At 39.3% G+C, this 22,549-nt stretch overlaps 1 protein-coding gene across 1 annotated transcript in view; it reads left to right on the forward strand.

The window, feature by feature from the left end:
* lpar1 (lysophosphatidic acid receptor 1) overlaps positions 1–22,549 on the forward strand; it is a 38,748-nt gene that overhangs the window by 10,633 nt on the left and 5,566 nt on the right. Inside the window, exon 2 of the mRNA XM_044333628.1 lies at positions 9,687–10,442. Within this exon, the coding sequence (XP_044189563.1) occupies positions 9,704–10,442 (739 nt within the window). The 5' untranslated portion in view covers positions 9,687–9,703. The remainder of the gene's footprint in view (positions 1–9,686; positions 10,443–22,549) is intronic.

A 22,549-nucleotide genomic window follows, 5' to 3' on the forward strand; every position in this document is an offset into this window, starting at 1 on the left:
TGGTTTTTTTTATGTTTCTACGATAATATTCTAGTCAGATTTCCCTAATGCCACTGTTTTCTTTTGTAATAATAATAACACATTTTATTTATAGAGTGCTTTTCAAGGTAGTCAAACACACTTTAAGTTAAAAGGATCATAAAAAAAAAAACAAAAACAAAAAAACAACACACTAAAAGCACAACATAGCACATGACATTAATCACACATTAAAAGGAGTTCTAAAAAGGTGAGTTTTGTGTTTTGAACATAGATAGGTCGGTGCAGTCACAGATGTTTATTGAGAGAGAGTTCCAGAGGGAGGGGGCAGCTGTGGAGAAGGCTCTCATAACCCAGGTCCTGTGCTTGGTCTTGAGTATGGGAGACAGGAAGTTGGCGTCAGAGGAGTGGAGGCTGTGGAAAGGAGCGTAGCAGTGGAGCAGGTTGGTGAGTTAGGTGAGGCCCTGGTTATGGAGGGCTTTGTGAGTGAAGAGAAGGACTTTGAACTTGATCCATTGTGGGACAGGGAGCCATTGGAGGTTCTGTAGAACAGCAGTGATGTGGTCACGGGAGCGGGAGTGGGTGAGCAGGCGAGCAGCAGAGTTCTGGATGTACTGGGGTTTATTCAGGACATTGGATGATGTGCCATAAAGAATGCTGTTAGAGTAGTCAATGCTGGATGTGATGAAAGCATAGGTCAAAGTCTCAGCAGCAGAGAAGGAGAGTGATGGGTGGAGATGGTTGGTGATTAGATTGACGTGGTGTTCAAAAGAGGTGAGGCTAAAGTTGTGAGTGGTTTTGGTGAGGGATTTGGGACTGATGATAATGATATCTGATTTATCACAGTTTAGTTTTAGAAAGTTGACTTGCATCCATGATTTAATTTCAGTGAGGCAGTTGGTTAGAGTTAGAGTGAGTTGCAGTAGTGATGGATTTAGTGGAGATGTAGAGCTGGACATCATTGGCGTAGCAACGGCAGTGGAGACCATGACGATGGATGATGTTACCAAGGGAGAGCATGTAGAGGATGATCAGGAAAGGACCAAGCACTGAACCCTGGGGGACGCCTTGGGACAGAGGAGCGATGAAGGAAGAGCAGCTGTTGATGTTGATGAACTGTCTGTTTGTGAGATATTACCTTAGCCAGGAGAGAGCAGTGCCAGTGATGTTGAGGGTGGATTCAAGGCAGGAGAGAAGAATGGTGTGGTTGATGGTTTTGAAAGCTGCAGTGAGGTTGAGGAGGACGAGAGTGCTGAGGTGACCAGAGTCTGAGGACAGGAGGAGGTCATTGGTGACTTTAAGAAGGGCTGTTTCTGTCCTGTGCTGTGTGTAGAAACAAGATTGAAATGGTTTGAACAGATTATTGGCGATGAGGTGGGCTTTGAGTTGGGAGGTGACAACACATTCCAGTATTTTTGACACAAAGGGGAGATTTGAGATGGGCCGGAAATTGCTGAGGATATCAGGGTTGAGTCCAGGTTCTTTCAAGATAGGGGTGAGTATTCTGCTTTATTCTAGTCATGTCAAGTAAAGTCAAATATTTTCTCGTCTGATAAAAACCCACTCTATTCTATTCAAGTCAAACCAAGTCAACTATTGTCTACTTTATGAAAAAAAAATTCTACTCTATTCAAGTTTAGTTGAGTCAAGTCAGATTTTAATTGTCGCTGTCAAGCTCTGGTTACTTGACCATGGTTTTTTGGCTTTTCTACAATAATATTCCAATTAGATTTCCCTAATTCTGTTTACTCTAGTTGAGTTGCATCAAGTTAAATATGTTCTAGTCTATGAGAAAAAACATGTTGTGTACTTCTTGAGTTGAGTGAAGTCAAGTCAAATATGGTCTAGTCTGTTAGGCAAAACACATATTCTATTCTACTCAGGTCGAGTCTAGTCAAGTACGGTGTGGTCAATGAGAAAACACATATTCTGTTCTATTCAAGTTAAGTGGAGTTGAGTGAAGTCAAGTCATGGTCTACTCTGTTGAACTTATGCATTTCAGCAACAAGGAAGTGCTCTGACTTCGTAATTTTGTCGTTAACTTCCTGTCTGCATCAAAAGTGGAGAAATATTGAGCTGTGTACATTAACATCTGCTGCTTGTGATCACCCTGCACCTACATTTTAGAAAATATCTGAATAGTTTCATAATATTCAGCGTGAAGGGTCAACAGAGCTGAAAGAAGGAAAGAGACTGTTTTATAGCAGGCTGACAAATATTGACTGCTGACATTGGTTCTGCTACACAGCACTGGGATCAGCTTGTCATGTTAGTCATGGTGATTGGTCAGAGTGTGTTGGTATTTGTGTTTTATTACGTGCTCATAACAATATGATATCATAGCAGAAGTGGGGCTGCTCAAAACATGCTTAGAGAAATACTTGTTCATCCAAAACACTGAGAGCACAGAGGAGGCTCATTAAACATAACATAAATTTGTCCCAAAGATCGTCTTTTAAAACGGTTATCGAAGTCAAGAGACCAAACAGGAAATGGAACAAATAAAAATATGAGTGGGCTGCATCAGGTCAAAATACATTGACTGAACATATTTAATGTGAGTTGTGTCTTTGTGTGCCAAGATGGAAGTGCTTAAGTGGTTGGAGGAGTATCATCCACTGATGAGCCGTGAATCAGCCTGTCATGGCTGCAGTCACACATGACTCAACACCAACTCCCAATCCAACCGTTGTACTGAGCTCTGCCGGTACACAGCAACAGTTTGAGAGTAAGTGTGAGGGTGTGTGTGGTTCGTGTGTACTTGTGCATGATGTTAAAGAGAAAGTCAAAGAATGAAAGCCTATGTGTGCAAGTGTTTGTGTGTATTCTGGGTCGTAGAAGTCCTGTTTCTCTGCTTTCTGGGGTGGGAGAATGGGAACAATGGGCGCATTGTGTAGAGAGTTGGCAAAGAGGACGGGGGAGTGGGGGTGGAGGAGGAGGAGGAGAGAGGTGGAAAGGATAGGAGGAGACAGGAGATGAGAGCTGAAGAAAAGGGAGAGGGGAGAAGAGGAGAGGTCAGTGGGGGAAAGGAGGTATAAAGTGAAGAGGAGAGATAAGGAGAAGTTAAGATGTAGGACAACAGAGAACATGTGGAATGAAGTAGGGGTGAACGGAGTGACAGAGGATGGGACTGTTTGGAAAAGAGGTAAGGAGAGAGGAAATGAAGGTGACAGAAAAAAGGTGAGGTAGAGAGGTTCGACTATGGAAAAGGAAAGGTAGGAAGGAGAGGAAAGAGAGTGAAGGAGAAGTGAGAGGGCTGGGGTGAGAGAGGAAAGAGGAGATTGAAAAGGAGGACAGTGTGGAGAGGTGGGAGGAGAGTTAAGGGGGCACAGAAACAAGGTGAAGGGAGAAAGGAGAGAGAAAGCAAGGGGATTTTGTGCAAAAAGAATAGCAGGGTACCGTCTGGAAAGGAGGACAAGTGAAGAGACAGGAGAGGAAAGATGGAAGAAGTATGGAAAGTTATAAGTCTTCTCAGTTTCACTTGACAAACATATGATATCCAAGTTGCCACAGCAGTGCCAAGTGGGAATTAGTGGATTAGACTCACATAAAAAATTGAAATCTGTATGCCCACACTGTGTTAGAATGTAGCTCAAAAATTATCTCAACGAGGAGCAAAGAAATTCAGACTTTTTAACCCAATCCGAAATGACACCTTCACACAAATGACCTGATCCTGGACTGTCATACTATGATATACTGCAATGGATTCTCATAAAACCTCAACATTTTAGTCACTCAGTGATTCATAAAGCTGGTGATTAATGTTGGAAATACAAACTCAGGACTTATCTGCAGGAGGGGAAAAAAAGGCATCAGGTCAGTGTAAAGTAAAAAAAAAAAAAAACCCACAAAAGTACGGTCCTTTCCCTAAAAGTCGTTACAAACTTAACATTAGGTATAAGCCAAGAAGCTAATTGTTAACTAACTATTGTGAGGCAGACTTAGACTATACACAGGCAGGATAAGTTTCCATCTAAAGCAGAGCCCACAGACAGTTTCAGTAAAGAGACATTATATCACTTTCAGATGTAACCTCCATCACGCATAACTCCATCACATCAAAGTCTAGTTTGAAAAATACGGCACAGCTGAACTCTGCAGTTTGGGTGATCTATTTTTTTAATACTAAAATAGTTTTACATCTTTAAAAATCACGATCAGGCTCCATATGTGTACCAGTGGGATTGATACTCAGGCTCATAACTTATGCATAACTGAAATCACTCTTATGAGCTCTTTGAATTTTTCATGAAAATGAATTATTCTTTCAAACCTAGAAACCACAAAGCTGAGAATTTAGTCTGAGATGCCACGCTAATGAACTACAGGGAACAAATCTTGCATAATAAAACATTAGCATTTTTGTCTGATAAGTGGTAAAGTGGGAAAATGTGTTCTTTTCTCCATAAAATGTCCTGGATTCACAATAATTCCCAGTGAAACTATATATCAGTATGATAGCCTTTAGCTCATTCAATTACCATGAAAGAAAGAATGGATTTGTGGACTTTTACACACAAATGAGCTGTAGATCAGTGTCTTATCAGTTTAAGAAGCAATTGAAAAAATATCATTGGAAATTTATGTAGGAATGTGGTCAAATTTATCTTTCAATAATCTTTTTAAGTAATTCCCTGTGGAATATACCTCAGCGCAGACTCACAGATCAGGGAGGGGCCAGATGTCTGTCTGACATGCTAATAAATGTTCACCAGTGCAGACTAAACCTTCTTTCGATGTAGGAATAACATGTCAGGCCTTAAATTCAGTGGCGTTCCCCTGAAAGCGTGATTCTTCTAAGGATTGTATTAACAATAACAGCCAGAGGGTTGGATGATGGATTGTTGAGCTGCTGGGAGAAGACCTGTTTAAAGTTTATTCAACTTCTGTTCTAGCTTTGACTTGATTAGAGCCAGCCAGTTTGTCTTAGTAGGTGTTACCAATGGTAAGAAAACACAACTTTCAGATCTATTCAGTCTTGCAAAAGGACTGATAATGTTTGTAATAATTAGAGTAATGGTTGGGGTGATAAGGAAATGGTTCACTGTCAGTCTTAGGTTTAGGCTTAATGTAATGCTGTTCAGATGCTAACTTTGGGTATTTTTGTCTTAGGGCCTGAGGATGTGGATGTTGGATGTTCTTGTGCATCCGTTTGTATCATCTGTGTATCTTGTGTATGGATCAAAAGCAACAAATCTTCATAAAACTGCCCAGATTGCCATAAAATGTCATGTAGATATTGAATATCTCAAAGGCATGATTCTTAAAACTTTGGTCATCTCCTGAATTTTTGTCTAAAGCCACAATCAGTCTAAAATTTACTGGGTTTTGAGTGAGAAACTGTATCTCAACAACTGGCCCCAATGCCATAAAATGTAAAATTAATATTCAGGCTCTCAAGAGGATAATGCCTAATAATTTTGGCGGTCTCCACCTGTACATAGACTCTCCAACTCCCTCTCTTGTGGCACCTTAAAGCCAAAATATCAAATTTGCACATAATCCGTTTAGACTGTTGCTATGAAATATCCAAAAACATTTGTATTTTAATGATCCTGAGAACTTTTCTATGACTTTGTTTGTACTTTATTACTTTCATCAGGATAATCCTCTGAGTATCAGTACTGTTTCTAGGGAGTCCTATCACTCTTTCTTAAAGATTAGCTGTTTTCAACACGTATTGTGGGGTATAATGAACTGCAACTGTGGCTTAGAGTTAGCAGCCTTGTCCTGAGTATTAGCAGTTTTCAACAACTCAGGGGTTATAGAAATGTCTCATCCTACAAGGGAGTGTCTCATTTAACAGAAGTTAAAACCAAAAAAAGGCAATATGTGTTTGCGTAGTAGTATATTTAGTATTTAGTAGGGGGGATATGTGTTTGTGTTTGCTCAAGTGTGTATGAGTGAGAGAGTGACTATTGGTGTCTTTTTTAATTAGGCGTATGTTATGAATATTCGGGTGCAGCCCTGGTGCTGATGCTTGAGTAATGACCTCACTTGTGTGGATTCCAGGGTGGTCCTTTCATAGCCTATTAGACACATACGCACACCCACCCACCCACACACACACACACACACACACACACACACACACACACACATATACACTTTATTCTCTCTCCACACAGCCAGACTTTATCACACATTACTAACAAGCATGAAGAGAGTGTGTCAACACACACTCAGCCACAGTGAGCATTTTGTTCTCTGTCTTTAACACCCGGGGTTCAACACATCGTACACACACACGTTCCCAAATCTTCCGCCCTCACTCACACACACTAAAACGCTCCAACAACTTTAGTCATTCAAACTTTCTCTTTAATAGTGAACATAGAGTATACACCCAGGTGCACCAACACAGAAATCTAAAATCCCCTCTTTCTGTCTCCTCTTTTCTTGCTCAATCTTTCCCTTTTATAAGACCCACCCAATAGCAGTTGCAAACAAACACACATACACACACTCTCACACACACACACAATGACAGGATCTCTCTCTGCAGGCTCCAAGGGTCTGATGAAAGTGTCGGGAATGTGTACTGAGAGGCCACTGACACTTCCTCTACTTTCTTGTATTGACTACTCGCCTCAGGCATCTAATGCCCCGGTGACTGCTTCTTCCAGACGTGTAATGGCCATAAACTGCAGATGACAAGCAGAATAGACAGGCTTTCATCTGCTGCTCTAGTTGTCATAGATGGTCCCTGATTACGGATCTATCCTGTATCAGTGTCACTCAGCTGCTCCTTTTAAGTGCATCTAATGGCTGAATTACCGCTTTCTCTGGATGTAAGTAATGATAAAAAAAACTCAAAACGACATGCAGGCTGGATAATGTCCTTTCTAAGGTCATTTAAAAATACCACAGACACCAAAGGGAAAGAACAAGAAAGAATATCACAAACATTTCTTGAACATTGAACTGCGCTACTGTACTTTCAGACCCCAGTATATGACATATGAAGCTGTACAGTCTGCATAAAAAATAAATATTAGTACTTTTATGTAATTACCTGATAAATAAAGGTAGATTTATTAAAGGTGGCTTAATATTTTATGTGGTTGCTTGTTGTGGCCTTATTGTAATGGTCACTGTCCTGAGTTTATTTTTTTGATCTGTCTCTTTAGAAATCATCATGCAGAAATTAAGCAGATACATCCGGAGCAGCACTCTACCAGCAATAATTCAATAGAGCTAATAAAATGTACCATTGCCATTTCAGTGAATGAAATAACATTTTATATCCACTCCAAGCAAACATGGCTGCAGATGGAGTTCCTTATCGGCCCACCTCAGGAAATTGGAGATATAAACATAGTCCAGAAAACCGTTTATTTAATTGATTAGAACTTCCTTTATTCTGTTATTGGTGCACTGCCATGCCTAATACACATCCATTCTGGCTAAGGGATATAAGGATATAGCACACTGCCAATTTTCGGAGCCAGTCTACTGTATAGTTGATGGACAGTATTGCTTTTGGCAAGATAAATAAATATGCTAAATGTGGGATTTATAGTATGGTGTGCTGTGGAACAAAAGCACACTCAGGAACTAAATTATGGGTTTTAGCTACCGGCAAAACCGTCCTTCTACATTAAGTAACATATCTTGTATATTGAGGCCGTCAAAACAGTGTATTACAAATGAGATTTAGTGCTCCTTTGCAGTTGAGGTGCGAGAGTTGAAAAATATTTTGGCAAACTTCAGCTTTCATAGCTTTCTGCACAGCCTCGTTTCCCAGGAGTATCACTTATTTTTCATGTGAATTTTTGAGAGGTGGAGGTTGTGATAGTTTTTTCAACATTGGAAATTAGTCCAAGTGGGGAAAAAAAAAAACCCTCCTTCATGTTTGCAGTTCAGTTTTGGCAGAGTGGAGTTCTTTTTGCTGTGTCACTGCAGAGAGAAAAGGGGGCTTAGAGGATTGGAACGGTCATATTAGAAAGTAAATCAAGACAGAAGGATTTCCACAAAAACACTGGCCTTTGACCTAGAACTTCTAATACTCGTTCTTTCATTCCTCATCCTCTCTTGTTTCTTCAGTTGCTCCCCCTTCTCTCTTTCTTTGTCTCTGTCTCTCTCTCACACACACACACACACACACACAAACACAGCCTCACACACACACTCTCCTCCAGCCCTGAGGTCCTGTTTCCGGTCTGGGGTGTATGAGAGAGACTGGAGCTTATTACACACACACATGCTCCTGTGAGCAGTGTTTTTGTTTGTATGTGTGTGTGTGTGTGTGTGTGTGTGAGTTGACTCAAAGTGTCATGTTGCTGCTGCTGCTGCTTAGTTTCGTCAGTCTCTTCGGATGCATTTTTTTAAAAGTAGGAACACTCGTAAAGCTCTACCAGATGGAAAAAACATGCTTCAGTTTCATATCACACAGGGGTTTATTCACACAGCCTTACGTGCCTGCCTGCGTATGTGCTCACACATAGATACATACACACACACAGCCACGGCTGCACGCACACCTTTTGTAGTGCTGTTGTAAACTGACTTGTAGACAATACAAGTTTTGTTTCTAACAATCGTTTTTAGACCTTTTGCTCTTATAAAACTGCTGTTCCTGTCTTTACGATTGCAGTTTTCCGTATGTCAAACACTCACAAACACACACAAACAGCTACTAATCAACTTAAGTCTAAATCCGATGGGGATTTTTGTTTTTCCATGTTTCAGGAACCGGCTTAAGACCACATGTTTCCTGAAACACTGCTTTGTGTTGAAAGTTATGAAAGAGTAATATATGCTTTTTTTTTTACCGGGAAATATAGATTAACACATTCTTAACTAAAGCATAAAAACAGGACATGTGGTCAGAACAATGAACACAGAGGCCATTCTGTTGGTTGACTGATTTTGATTGGGTATCCTAAATCCATGCAAGTAAATATTTCAAATATGATTTTTTTAAAAACCTCCATCATGCTTCAAATGGCAGTTTAAGTACACCTTTTTCGCCATATAATGGGCATTTAATGAATTCATGGAGAGACTGGTGGTTCCTCTCAGTGACTCCTGACAAATAAAGCTATCTAGATGCACACATTTCTTTGCAAAATGCTCAATTTTTCATTCATGTTTTTAGTAATCTTAGCATAAGACACAGACATGTCTATGCTCACACACACACACAAACACACGCGCACACACACGCACACACACGCACACACACATACACACACACTGGAACCTCCACTGATATCTACTCAATTCCTAAGAAATGCAAGTCAGCTTGACCTTTTTTGGCCAGATTTAGCGCCAATCTCTTACGGTTTTAGGTTTCATTTACACAGCAATGTAATCAGATTGAAATTTCCATGTATGCCAAAACCTTTGACTGAACTACCTGGTTATTTGATGCAAGCTTTTTTCAATTGCTCATTTTAATCTAGTTTTTATGATCCTGTAAACATCACAAGTTTGGCTTATACAGTGCTGTTCAATTGCCAATTGGAGGAAAAGAACCAGATGTTATCTACTGATGTAATCTAGTTTTTCCATGTTAATCTCTGGGTAGTGTTTTGAGATGATGGGCAGTGTTTCAGATCGATACATGTGAAAAAATACAGTATATCTCCAGTGGCGCTACACACATGCAACAGATGACGGGAAGAAAACTTTAACCAAAATATTAATAACCCTCTGTAAGTCCCTTCAGTGTCTTAATGTTATATATTTTCTCCTTTCAGAAAGTACCACTACCACCATGGATGAGGAACAGTGCTACTACAATGAGACCATCGCCTTCTTCTACAACCGCAGTGGCAAGTACCTCGCTACTGACTGGAACACGGTCAGCAAGCTGGTGATGGGCCTGGGCATCACCGTGTGCATCTTCATCATGCTCGCCAACCTTCTGGTGATGATCGCGATCTATGTCAACAGGAGATTCCACTTCCCCATCTACTACCTGATGGCCAACCTGGCAGCTGCTGACTTCTTTGCTGGACTGGCATACTTCTACTTGATGTTCAACACGGGGCCAAACACGAGGCGTCTTACTGTTTCGACGTGGCTGCTCCGTCAAGGTTTGATTGATACAAGCCTGACAGCGTCTGTGGCCAACCTGCTCGCCATCGCCATAGAGCGCCACATCACCGTGTTCCGAATGCAACTACACACACGCATGAGCAACCGGCGTGTGGTGGTTGTGATTGTCATAATCTGGACCATGTCCATAATCATGGGGGCCATCCCCAGCGTGGGCTGGAACTGTATCTGTAGTATTAAATCTTGCTCCAACATGGCGCCGCTTTACAGCAACTCCTACCTGGTCTTCTGGGCAGTGTTTAACCTGGTGACATTTGTTGTCATGGTGACACTGTATGCTCACATCTTTGTCTATGTACGCCAGAGGACCATGAGGATGTCGCGGCACAGCTCTGGACCACGACGCAACCGAGACACCATGATGTCTCTGCTGAAAACCGTGGTGATCGTGTTGGGTAAGGAAGAGATATCCTCCTCTGCCTGTCTTTTCTATACATCTAACTGTCTCTATCCAGCATACTACCTCTATCTTTCTAGTTATATACTGTATCTCTGTAGCTGTGAGTGCGAAATCTGAAGTCAGCAGTAGCAACAGAACAATGAATCTGTTGATGGGTCTATCTGTGACGCTGTATCATTCAGCACTGAGTCCAAGCAGTGTTTGCCTCACACGACTACAAGCATGAGTATTTTACATTCAACAACTGTTCAGTGCCCATTATTGGAGACCACATGAAAAATGTTGGCTGTGACTATTTGCAGATACATGCAACAGGAACATGTTCTGATATAGTCTACTGAAGAATCAACATTAAGTTTCAAACATATTGTGCTGAGGCAGAATAGTTACATATGAGTGTAATTTATTGAGGAAACAGTAGTTTTAGCTTGAGAATTGGAATAGTGAGATCGCTACTGTAGCACTTTGATAGATGCGGGTTGTTGACTTTATACAGTGCATGAAATCATCAAAGTTAAAACTACAAACCACATTCAGGCCCTTGGCAGAAAGTGAAGATTGCATTACTGTTATAAAGTCGCTGCAGTACTAAACCACCATTCACTAAACCTTTACCCATTATATAAAGTTAGTTTATTATACTAAATTACACAAAGTTAGCTCTATTTGTTTATTTTCTGAAGAAAATGAAAGAGAGGCTAGAACAGATGCCCTATTCTGTGAGTTTTTCATCTGGACGGAGAGCTTATTTGGTGGGAAAGTACTTAAAAAGCATTCAGGATACGTTTAGAGGAAGGTGAGCCTGCAGGTCACCATTCAAGTCTTTACACTACATTTCTTTACAGTGGACTGAAAATGTGAATGAGTTACAGTTTCACTGATGTAAAATCAATACTCTATATTTTGACCTCTGAACATGACTACATTGGCAGCTTGGTGAACATTCAGAATGAACAGATCCCATGTTGTATTAATGTTATTGTAAGATTTATGCTGAACACAAACTGATAACTGGGAAAACAACCAGCCTCCTAGCTCCTCCTGCCATTTACAGTAATGATGTGGGGAATTTTTGTCAGCCCCAGCATGTTAACATCTATATCAAGAATTGTGAAACCACAGCTGACCACAGATGGATTTTCAGCAATTGATAAAAATAGAGGTTATCAGTTACATTCACACTGGGTGAGCAGTGTAAGGGCACAAGATATTTTAGGTTTTACAAAGTTTTATGTCTAAGAATTCAGTAAAAAATGCTCCCCACTTTGTAAGTCTGCAGGCTTCTCCAGTAGTGTGTAATAAATAAAGGCATTGCTGTTTTTACATGAACTGACTATAGCACAGTAGTGTGAATTGGAGTGTGAATTGTGGGAAAGTAAGTCTTAGTGCTTGGAAGCAGGATGTGTTGATCCTAGACAAAACATACCAAGGGATTCCATGTGATTTGTCTCCTGTGTGTGCTGCGTTATCTCATCCTGTTGCCTCTGTTGTCTTTACTCCACACTTAACTGAAAGCAATGGACAGCAGAATGTGCTGTGTAGCCTATAGTTTGTACAAAACCGGAGAACAGGCCTTTACTACTGCTTAGAGATGCCTTGTGTGTTTCTACTTTTTCGTCTGTGGCAGTCAAACTTCCACACAGATATAATTCACCGCTTTTGCACAGAAGAGGCAGGTGATTCTTGAGTCTCATCCGCAGACGTTTGCATGCTTCTGAAAGGCTAGAGATGGGCTGATCATAAAGTAAATTAATAAATTAATAAGAATGTAATTGGTGAACTATGAGATGTTTTGCATCTAATAAAGATTATTCTGGAAAGAAGTTGAAAGATGAGAAGTTTGCCAAAAGGACAAGGTCACTAATCAATGGAAGTGCAATATTCTTATTTCTGAATTTGTCTTTTTTGTCATCACCATCTTCTTTCCTGATTAATATAATAACCAAATTAAAGATATTTGGTGTTCATGCTCCTTCTCAGCAGTATAGTGTCAGCTGTGACAGTAAAATTGTTGATAAAGTTTATATTTTGACTGATTAGAGCTACATGACCTGCATTAAGAACACAATACCATTTCACTTTTGCAGTATTTTTCCATTGTGTAACAGTTGGGTGGATTTTTTTATGTCTCCTGCAGCTGCTCCTGCCTTTTTGTATTGAGTGTCCCGTATACTAAGACAGAGAAGAGTCTGAGCCATCAGAATAACTCACCACTATCCCTTAAGAACTCCTATAATTAAGCATAAACCTGTTCCAAATGCTGATAAATGACTTTATCCTGAAACAGCAGGCCGAAGATTCCGTAGAAATTAAACAAAGTATATCTTTCCCGCTCAAGTTTTTCTCAGTATCAGGTTCTGCCAGTAAAAGCCTGGCTTGACGCCAGTAATGTGAATGTGAAAGCTTATAAACAATTTACAAAAATGTTACTTTATCTAGAAACTGATCTAAAAATCGAAGGGTTTTACGTGATCACAAACTTAAAGAGAAATGAAAACACCTAAAGATGATGTGATTGTAGAAACAGGTGCTCTTTGGCTGCAGTCCCAAAAGGAGATCACAGAAAAAAGTTCAACAGTTTGGAAAATCCACATTTATAAGAAGAAAGTCTCATATAGAGGGATACTTTTTTGAGTTTGCGCTACCAGCTTCGTTTGAATGTGCAGCATTCAAGAAAACTGAAAACAATGTGATGTTGTGATGCAGCAACAGTTTTACAATCCTCACCATTGTAAAATTTAAATCTTTATTTTCCGAATTCGTGAACAAATCATTATTGTTTCCTTTTGCTGATGCCAAACCCTTACTGGGAAGGTAAGGGTCTTTTGAGCAAGGGTGTGATGTGTTTTGGTTCAGTCTGGAATCCAACTGCTGTATCAGAGTGATGTCATTTTGAAGCACTGAGGAGGATATAAAAAAACAGATTTTTTTTTTGCTGCACTGATAGACGGGAGTCTTCTCAGCAGGACGCACAAGCATTTATTCACATCCATTTGACACTTCTTATCTGCTGCAATAAAACAAAGCCTGTTTTTGTGTTACGTTGGCCAAAGTAGTAGTTTAGGCCCTAAGTCTTTCAGTCCCCTGCGGGGTAAAAGTTGCCGTTGAGTTCTGGGTTTCGATTATGTTCAACTTCTTAGGGAAAGGTTAAGATGAGTTTTGCCTTTGCTGTTTGACCAGAAAGAAAACCCCTCAGCAATTCCCTGTCCAACTTCTTCCATCTGCTCACCAGATGATAATAACTGCTCCCCTGCTGCCTGCTGTCCTCTCCACTTGTTCCTCTCAGGATGCGGTAAAGCCAGCTATGGCTGACTTCTTCTTCGAAGAACAGGATGAGATGGGGGAAACATTTTTAACATAGCTGGTTACACACACTTGAACACATGCGAAAGGCACATGCATGTACACATAGACTCTCTCACACTCACATAAGTCCTCAGGCTTAATAAAGAACAGTGGGACACAAGATTGGCTCCATTCACATAGACTCTGACGTATTTATAATGTAGTCAAATGATGGGAAAACAAAACCAGAATCTGGCTTGTACTTGATTTGTTTTGCCAAAGACAATAGAGCATGTATCCTCTTATGAGATAGGGACACACACACATGGAAACAGCACGCAAACATACTAATACAAACAGATAAACAAAGTCCTTCCATTGTCATAAAGGTACACTGTGCACACATCAAGAAAACTTTTACGAAACCTCCAAGAAAGAACAGAGCACAGCTGCTTTCCCAAACCTTTCATCAGGAAGCATCCAGAGTTGACTTCCACACAGTGGATGTAGCGAATGAGCTCGCCACAGACCAGTTACATAGGCTACTGCATGGCTGTGAAAATTGTTTAATCTTTACAAACTGTGGTTGTGTTATGGTGGTGTGATGTAAGAACAACCCCTTCAGCTCACGCCATCAAACAGTATGACAGTAGAGCTTCAGAAATTCCCCATTTAAAGTGACTTTAGCATCAGTTGTTTTAACATTAGCTTGTTGTCCTTTGCTATTTTTAGTAGCTAAATTATTGTTTTACTCAAAACATATTTGCAGCACTGATGAGTGTCCTACAGAAGTGTTGAGCTAAATAGTGTGAGTAAAAACAGGAGCTATATGTTTGGGAGCTTTCTTTACTTACTTGGCTGGTTAGCTAACCAGCTAACATTACCCTTGAGTTTAAAGCCTTTTCGCTAACATTGGCTTGTTGCTATTAAAGGCAATATAGTGTTAATAAAATGGATTCAATTACAGATTATAAACAAAGAAGTCAAAGCAGATAATTACTGGTAACAACTTGGTTTAGTGTGAACATTAACATAATGCATTGCGGAACCGTGCCCCCTCAAAAAATTTGACCCCTGCTTAGAATTTGCAAACAACTGGTGCAACTGCCATCTGCAAGTGTGCCAGTGTGGTTGTTGAATACCATTCCTGGCTTCAAGTAATGTCGTTATCTGCAATTCTTGCTGCTAGTAAGACGACTATCAAAAAACTTGAACTGACACTTCAATCTACACAATAACCAAAACTTGTTAACTCTCACTGATCTGTTGCAAAGAAGATCACAGACAGTTTTGCTACAGTAGCATATGGCTGCTGGTGCTTCTCAGTAGGGGAAAAAAATGTTTGAGTGGCACCAACAGAGATTCTCTTCATCAGTCTTCAATGAGTCAACAGCTCAGTCAAATTAACCGTGACCCTTGATCAATGTGTGTGTGTCTGTGTGTCAGGTGTTGGCTCATGCAGGGGTCTTCTGTGAATGATTTGATTATCTTAAAGCCCCTGGTCTTGTATGCAGTCACATCGTCAGACAGTGCGGAGTGCCAAAACACATACCATCACCCGAGCAAATGCACACAGATGCCATAACTGACCTTCACTTCCATCAAAATCACAACGTATATCCAATCAATGTTCAACCCATGAACTCACTGATTTTCCTTTCTAGATTTCAAAGTGAGAACACAAGATAATGGCTACATGCTTACACATACCCCCACCATACACACACATTTCTTTCACACTGCTGCTACAATGCATGTGTGTCTTCTGGCGGACTGAATGCAGAACCAATCAGAGCTAACAACAAGCCAAACCCTCCAGTCCGCTGTCAGCATGGAAACATGCCTGGTATGCAGCTTGCAATGTCACCTGTTTTCTGCGTTTTTGAGTGTGTGTGTGTGTGGGTGTGTGGGTGTGTGTGTGTGTGTGTGGGTGTGTAAAGCTCTTAATGCAAGAAATTTCTGTTCACAGTGCAGCTTTTCTAATCACTCACAATGGTAGCATCTGTCATTATGAATCCTGTTTCAGCAGCATCAGTTAATTTCTGGCAAACTCTCCAGTCTTCTTCACCATGTACCATTAACTGCTTCATAACATACTTTACTTATTCTTTCAGTAATCCTGCATTTGTAAGCCTGCAATAAAGGGAAATTCTTTATAACAGAGCTGGAGAGAGCAGACTTAGCATGACCTATAGAACCACAATGGCCACATTTATGAGAAATACATCAGGTTGAAATAAACTGAATTTCCCTTTAATTAATGAAGGAGCTTCAGTATTATAAAGTATTATTCAGATCAGCTTAGCTTGTTGGATGAAAAACCTATTTTTGAAAATTCATAAAATACCCATAATATAAAAGGAAGACATTTTGTTCTATCACAGTAATTAGTAGAACAGTTTTGCGTCTAATGCTGTTAACATTTTAATTCATCAAGATGATTAGTAGTTGTCACGGAAGTGAATAGAGCCTTACTGATACATTGGCCAAGCCAATATTATTTGATTATTACTAATCAAAGATATATCATTGTCAAATATGTCTGCCGATTATTACCAAGAAACTGCAGCTCAGAAATGCCAAAAAGATCAAAAATACCGGTATATTTAATGTACAAACTATTTTATGTTATTGTACTTACTGTATTGTAGCCCAGTGTAATTTATATGTGTATGTTTTTAAAATATATTTTAGTCTTATTTATCTTATTCTCAACTGTAACATATCCTGCTCAGTGCATGTCTTGGTCTAAGGGATCCTTATCAAAAGGTTTTACATTATGTGTTTAAAAAATGTATATCGGTCAATATGTAATCATCAGATTTTTTTAATGATCAATATTAATATTGGTATTGCTCTAGATGTGGATTTTCATGAGTGTATATGACTGAGTGGCTGTCTGTGGGACAGAATAATGAAGCATTTTCTAACCAGAAAACATCTGAGATCATAGCCTGAAGTAACAGAGACTGGCGGCACCAAACAACTAGCGGAAGAAAAAAAATGTAACCATACACAGAGAATGTTGTCAACAATACAGTTGCAGCATTGGACTGGGCTGGTATTGTTGTATAGTTCAGTCACATAAAACAGAAAGACCGCTTAAAATCAGATGCAATTTTGGAAAATTAGATTCAGAATTTGGTGGTGACTGGCACGGCTGTGGCAGACAATCTGGATTTTATATAAACCGTTACACGGCAAGCAGTGTGAGTAGATTTTACTGTTGACTTTGGTCTTTTTATTCCAAAACACTGAGAAAAAAAGAGAGAAGTAAGGTTTGAAAACCAGAAATCTCAGCACCTGGCAGTGAGTCACTGCTGCTGACCCCGCAGATACAGTATATTACTGCCTTTTTGTGCTAGCAGAGCAGAAAAAAACCTTCATTATTGCCATTTCAAAGAACTCACTGTACTTCCAGTCAAAAGCGTGTTTCTCTGACCATTAGATCACTATGACACCACCACCAGACTCCATCACTGTGTAAACCACGAGCCTCTTTATCAATAAATCACTCAGCTACTGAATTTGAACTTTTATCTAATCTTCAGTGCATGTTTGGAATCACTGATGTGGGGGAAAAAATCCTTCTGCAGACTAACGGGAAGTCACCAGGCCTTTTTTGAAATATATATAATGGTTTTGGTCTGCTGGTTTATTTCAGTGGGGTCATGGTTACAACCACAGATAATGGTTTGGTTAGAAAAATGATAGGAAGAGACATACAGAGACAGAGAGAGAGATACATGCAAAGGATGAAACTGAGAGATAGACATGGTGGTAGAGAGAGAGAGGAGAGACAAGCTGCAGAAAGTAAAGCATGACGATGGTGAGTCAAAGTTGAGATTAAAAAAAAGAGAAAGGATTGGGAAGGGGAGGAGGGCAGGAAACCAGAAAGAAATGAAGAAAACAAAGGGAGATGCTGATAAAGATTAATGGGAAGAAAGTGAGTGAGACACACAGAACAATGGAGTAATGTAATATTGGATGTTTATTCATTTTTAACGGCCTGTGAGAACTGCACATTAGAGGAAACCTGATCTCACATGAAGACACATGAGAAATGATAACTCTAAAGGATATAGTAATGGGTGGTCAGTCATGAAAATCCAAGACGGCAGAATGCGAAGTTCTGTAATGAGTTAAGTATGTTACTACATGTGGAATACATCAACACGATGTAGAGAAAGTCAGAGGTGTGAGACACAGCTTTATGAGGATCAGAAACTTAAAGGGGCCGTACAGGAGGTTTTGCAGCTCTATTTTTATTTGATAGAAACTACACATATATGAACATTATTGCTGACAAATTTTAATACAAAAGTTATTTTTTATAGATTTTACTTAATTTCTGTGCAAGCAAATTCCACACTTGAACATTGCAACAAAAAAAAAAAAATCTTGGAGAGTTATGCTAGCATTGCGCAAACACAGAAAGTCCTCACCAGAGAAACAATAGCACTTGTTGTCTGTTTAAACACTTAAACCTGTATTTACAAAGGCAAATGCACGAGTAGTTTGACATTGTTATAGCACTTCAAAACCTCTGTGTGTGTTCAGACGGAATTGACGCAAATGCTCATCCAAACGTGATCAAAACATTTGCTCGTGTCTATATAAATCTGCTTCATAAATGTACAGACATGAGGGGGAAAAGGAGAGAGACTGGAGGGAAATACATTTAGAAACTGAGGATTTGGGGCAAATAAACAAAAGTGGTCTGGCGGTCACATTCGCGAAAATGACCCAAAAAAAAAAAAATTCTTCACTTTCTGTCTGAACTCGTGTTGAGGGAGGAGGTCAGGGAGACTTAGTTTGTTGTTTAGGTTGGGGAACTTGCTGCGTAAACAGAGACCAGCTCTCCTCGGTGGTGCATTCAAGAGCATTGTGTTAACAAGCAATGTTTCAGAAAATCAAATCCAAAAGACAGCCAGACATTACTTTGAGGAATAATGTACATAAGATCATTTCTATCAGGGAAAGGTTTTCATCAGCTCACTCACCAATATTGAAACATCTTTAAAATCACCACAAAAGAGCATTTTCATGCAAGTATATTATCATAAATTATCACTTTGACAATGCAAATGACATCATGTTCACTGTGATTAATGATCTTTCCTGAGCAATTTTCAAATCTCTGCAATATGTTTCTCAAAGCATAGTGAAATGACTAGAAACTGATGGCGGACTAAAACGCAAGCAGTCAAAATATGTCATTTCTAGTTAAAGGGCTAAACATTCAAAACCACACAGCATGATCCTTTAAGCCATTTAACCTCATATTTATGTGATTCTGTAGCACACAACATGTGATTGAAAGCAAGAAAACATAAAGCTTCGGAAAAATAATAGATAATATGTCTGTAACACTGAAAGACAATTTCACAAACATCTTAATGATGACAAATGCCTTTCTCCCTGCAAGAAACATGACACGTCAGCCATTAGAGCAAATCCTTTCCTAACAGTCACCAAGTAAGATTAGGAAAGAAGCATATTTCCTAACCTGAAGGAGGGGGCTCAAGTGCAGAGACAAATAAAGGCCTCAAAGCCATTGTTCATAATCTCCCGATGATGTTGTACAAAGCAAATAGCCCTAATGCTGAAAGTGCAACTGTTGATTGTAAGGTTAAGCATGCTGGGTTCAATGTAACAGTTTTTGAGAGCGTTTTCTCAACACCATCCAAATGTTTTTTTGTGTCTGAGTGCTCCTCCATCTGTCTCTGTGCCATGTATAATTATGTAAGTGACTGCTTGCGTGTGTTTGTGTCTGCACATGCGAGTGTTTATCCGTGTCTACTCTCAGTTTTGCATGTGTTCATGGGAGTGCTGGGTTCATTGCCATAGTCTGGTCTCCATTATTTCCTTATTTTTGTTCCCATAGTCCTCTGTTCTCTCTTTTATGGAAGCCCATTTCTGCCAGTAAAAGAAATAAAAAAAGGAGGAAAGTTGGAAATAATAATAATAATAATAAATCCTCATGGTGTGTCAAAAGTAATAACATAGTAAATCGGATACGGAAGCCAAAATTATGATTTTATTTTAAACTGAGAAAATGAGGTTGAAGGTCAAATTTATATAAGTCCAAATTTCGATTTATCAAGTCATAATTGTGAGATACTATGTCATCATTAATCGAATGTTTTACATAAAAAGTAATAAAAAAAACATTTGTTTGGCAGAAAGGAGCTTCCGTACACATTGGTTTGTAGCTCCCAAACTTTTAAGACTAAACAGGAAATGTTTCAACCTTACATGAAACTTCTTGGATAAATTTTAATGTTATGAGGATTTTGATATCTTAGCCTCTTGAAACTCTTAAAAGTCATTATCCTATCTGTCTCTAGATGATGTTATTTACTGGATTTTGGGTGTGGCTCGTAAATCCAGTCGCTGCAATAACTCAATTCCCTGAATTTGGGGGAAGTTTTTTCATCCCTTCATCCCCTACCTTGTATACAAATTGGTGTACAAGGATTTAAAGGTTACCATAATTAAGATGTAGGCAGGGAAACAGAGAAAGAGTAGTTCACTGTGTCAACATCAAATATCATAATATGTCACATACAGTAGAACACTGTTGCTATGAGTCTTAAAGGACATATCAACATTTTTTCCTCTACATGTCTTCTGTATGACTTCTGTGTAATTGCTAACTCTACCAAGACCTGGAAAGTGCCGAAGTAGTTTTCCATACATTTCCAGATTTAACAAGCCTGCTTAGGAGCTTTGTTTATTTACTTTTCTCCACTGACTTTCCATTTCTCCAGTCCAGTCTTCCCTCCATGTGGCATTTTTACGTAGTGACAAGGCAAAAGGATTCACTCAGGTCTGCCAAAAAAACATATTCGTTTCCTCTGTAGACAAAAACTCTGGTTTACCATCTGTGAACCTGGCGTAGCAGTGACGCTGCTTTTTGTGGCACAGTAAACCAGCCACATGTTTCGGACAATCTAAAGCGGCAATTTTGAGATGATGGTGTAACACATGCAACTACATACACCTAAATTCAGAGAGGAAATGAAAGAAGCTGAGGGTGAAACTTCTCAGGTCATAGCTTTGGACAAAGACTGTTTTCCTTTAAATCTGAGGGAAAATCCGGACAAACGTCCTATAAATATCCATATTTTACACACATTTCAAACTAGACAAGTTTGAATTAAGTGTTTTGTGTTTTTATTTGTTACTTTGTTATGGTTTCTGCCTTACCCAGAAGAATATATGTTGTGGTTAGGGTCAATTTCATGACTATTATATATTTCCATCAGCCCTAACACAAAATGAGACAGTGTCACTGAAACATACAGGAAACATGGTCATGTAATACAATCATAACATTGGTCAGAAGGATTTTTCTTATTTTTCTAACTGAAGTGCTGAATGTTTCTGTGGTGTGTTTTTCTCCTGTTCAGAGTAAGACGTTTCACACAGAGACAAATAGTTCAGATAGTTTCTCTGCCAGGCTGCGAACCGTTTGAGAAATGTATCTAACTCTGGAGAGTCTGCCTGCATAGCTGGGAAGTGAGGTCAAGCCTTTGCTGCAGCTGCCGCCTGCAAAACACTAACAGATAACAGGCCTGCCTGTCAATATCATCTCTCTCTCTCTCGTCCCTGCTCGCCTCATTTCTCATCAAGACTTTTTGTCTCTAGAGTGTAATGTACAACAGTTGTTCTATAGTTAGGACAAATAGCATCTGCTAACTGAATTCACAACACTTGAGCTTGAGCTTTATGGGTAATAACTCAGTGACCCCCTGCACTGTGCTATCACACTCCTCACACAGAAGAGGTTAGAGGGTTAGAATGATAATGGGGTACTGGTTGCGAAAAGTAGATGAATGTCAGTCGTTTCTGTCTCTTTGGATGCTTCACATTAAGGGAGGGGAGGTAACTGAGGATGATGATAAGACAGTGTTTTGATTGGCAGGCTGCTTGATCTGATTTCCTGAGATTTCAGGAATCTCATCCTTTCTCCTACCAACAGTCAACATTGGTTTGTGGTTATCATGACAGCAATCTTTCCTTATCTTTAGTTATGGTTTTGTAAGGCACTGTAAAATCATGTTTGTGGCACCAGATCGTATTCATATTCTGTCATACTGTCTGTTAGCTTCTGAGACACTAAAGGAGTACAAACTAGAACAAAATAAAAATGATGTGTCTATGTGGGTCAAATACTGTATGTGTTCTGTTAAGTTGTGTTTTCTTGTGAAATGGTGTTTTGTTTTTGGGGGGGGGGGGGGGGGGGGTTTAAACTTATTTCTGATTGACATTGGGTTTTTATTTGGGAAGTTTGGTCTTTCTTTGGTCATCCCAGTTTATGGAGCCTCATAAGTGACAAGTTGTACATGTCAGTAGAGCTGCAACAATAATTGCCAACTATTTTGATAATTTTAAGTCATTTTGTAAGAAAGAAAATCTCTCATTCCAGCTTAAATGTGAATATTTTCTGGTTTCTTTAGTCTGTCTAGTTTACTATGACAGTAAACTAAATATCTTTGTGTTTTGGACTGTTGATTGGTATTTTTCACCATTTTCTGACATTTTATAGACCAAACGACTATTTGATTAAGTACAATAAAATATTTAAATAACAAGTTAAGTTAAATAATTACTGTTGTTTGTGAAAATATGATAAATGTGTTCATTTTTTCCCTCACATCAAATGATAAAATGTGATATCCACAATTCACAATAAGCACTTTTTTGTTTCCACATCCTCTTTTTCCATGTGTGAAAAAACATGCATAAAAGCTAAATATAACATTCTGTCTCTATATGTACATTGAAACTTGTATTAAGCCTTTTTTCACG

This window comes from Thunnus albacares, chromosome 18, assembly GCF_914725855.1.
Source record: "Thunnus albacares chromosome 18, fThuAlb1.1, whole genome shotgun sequence".
Classification (NCBI taxonomy): domain Eukaryota; kingdom Metazoa; phylum Chordata; class Actinopteri; order Scombriformes; family Scombridae; genus Thunnus; species Thunnus albacares.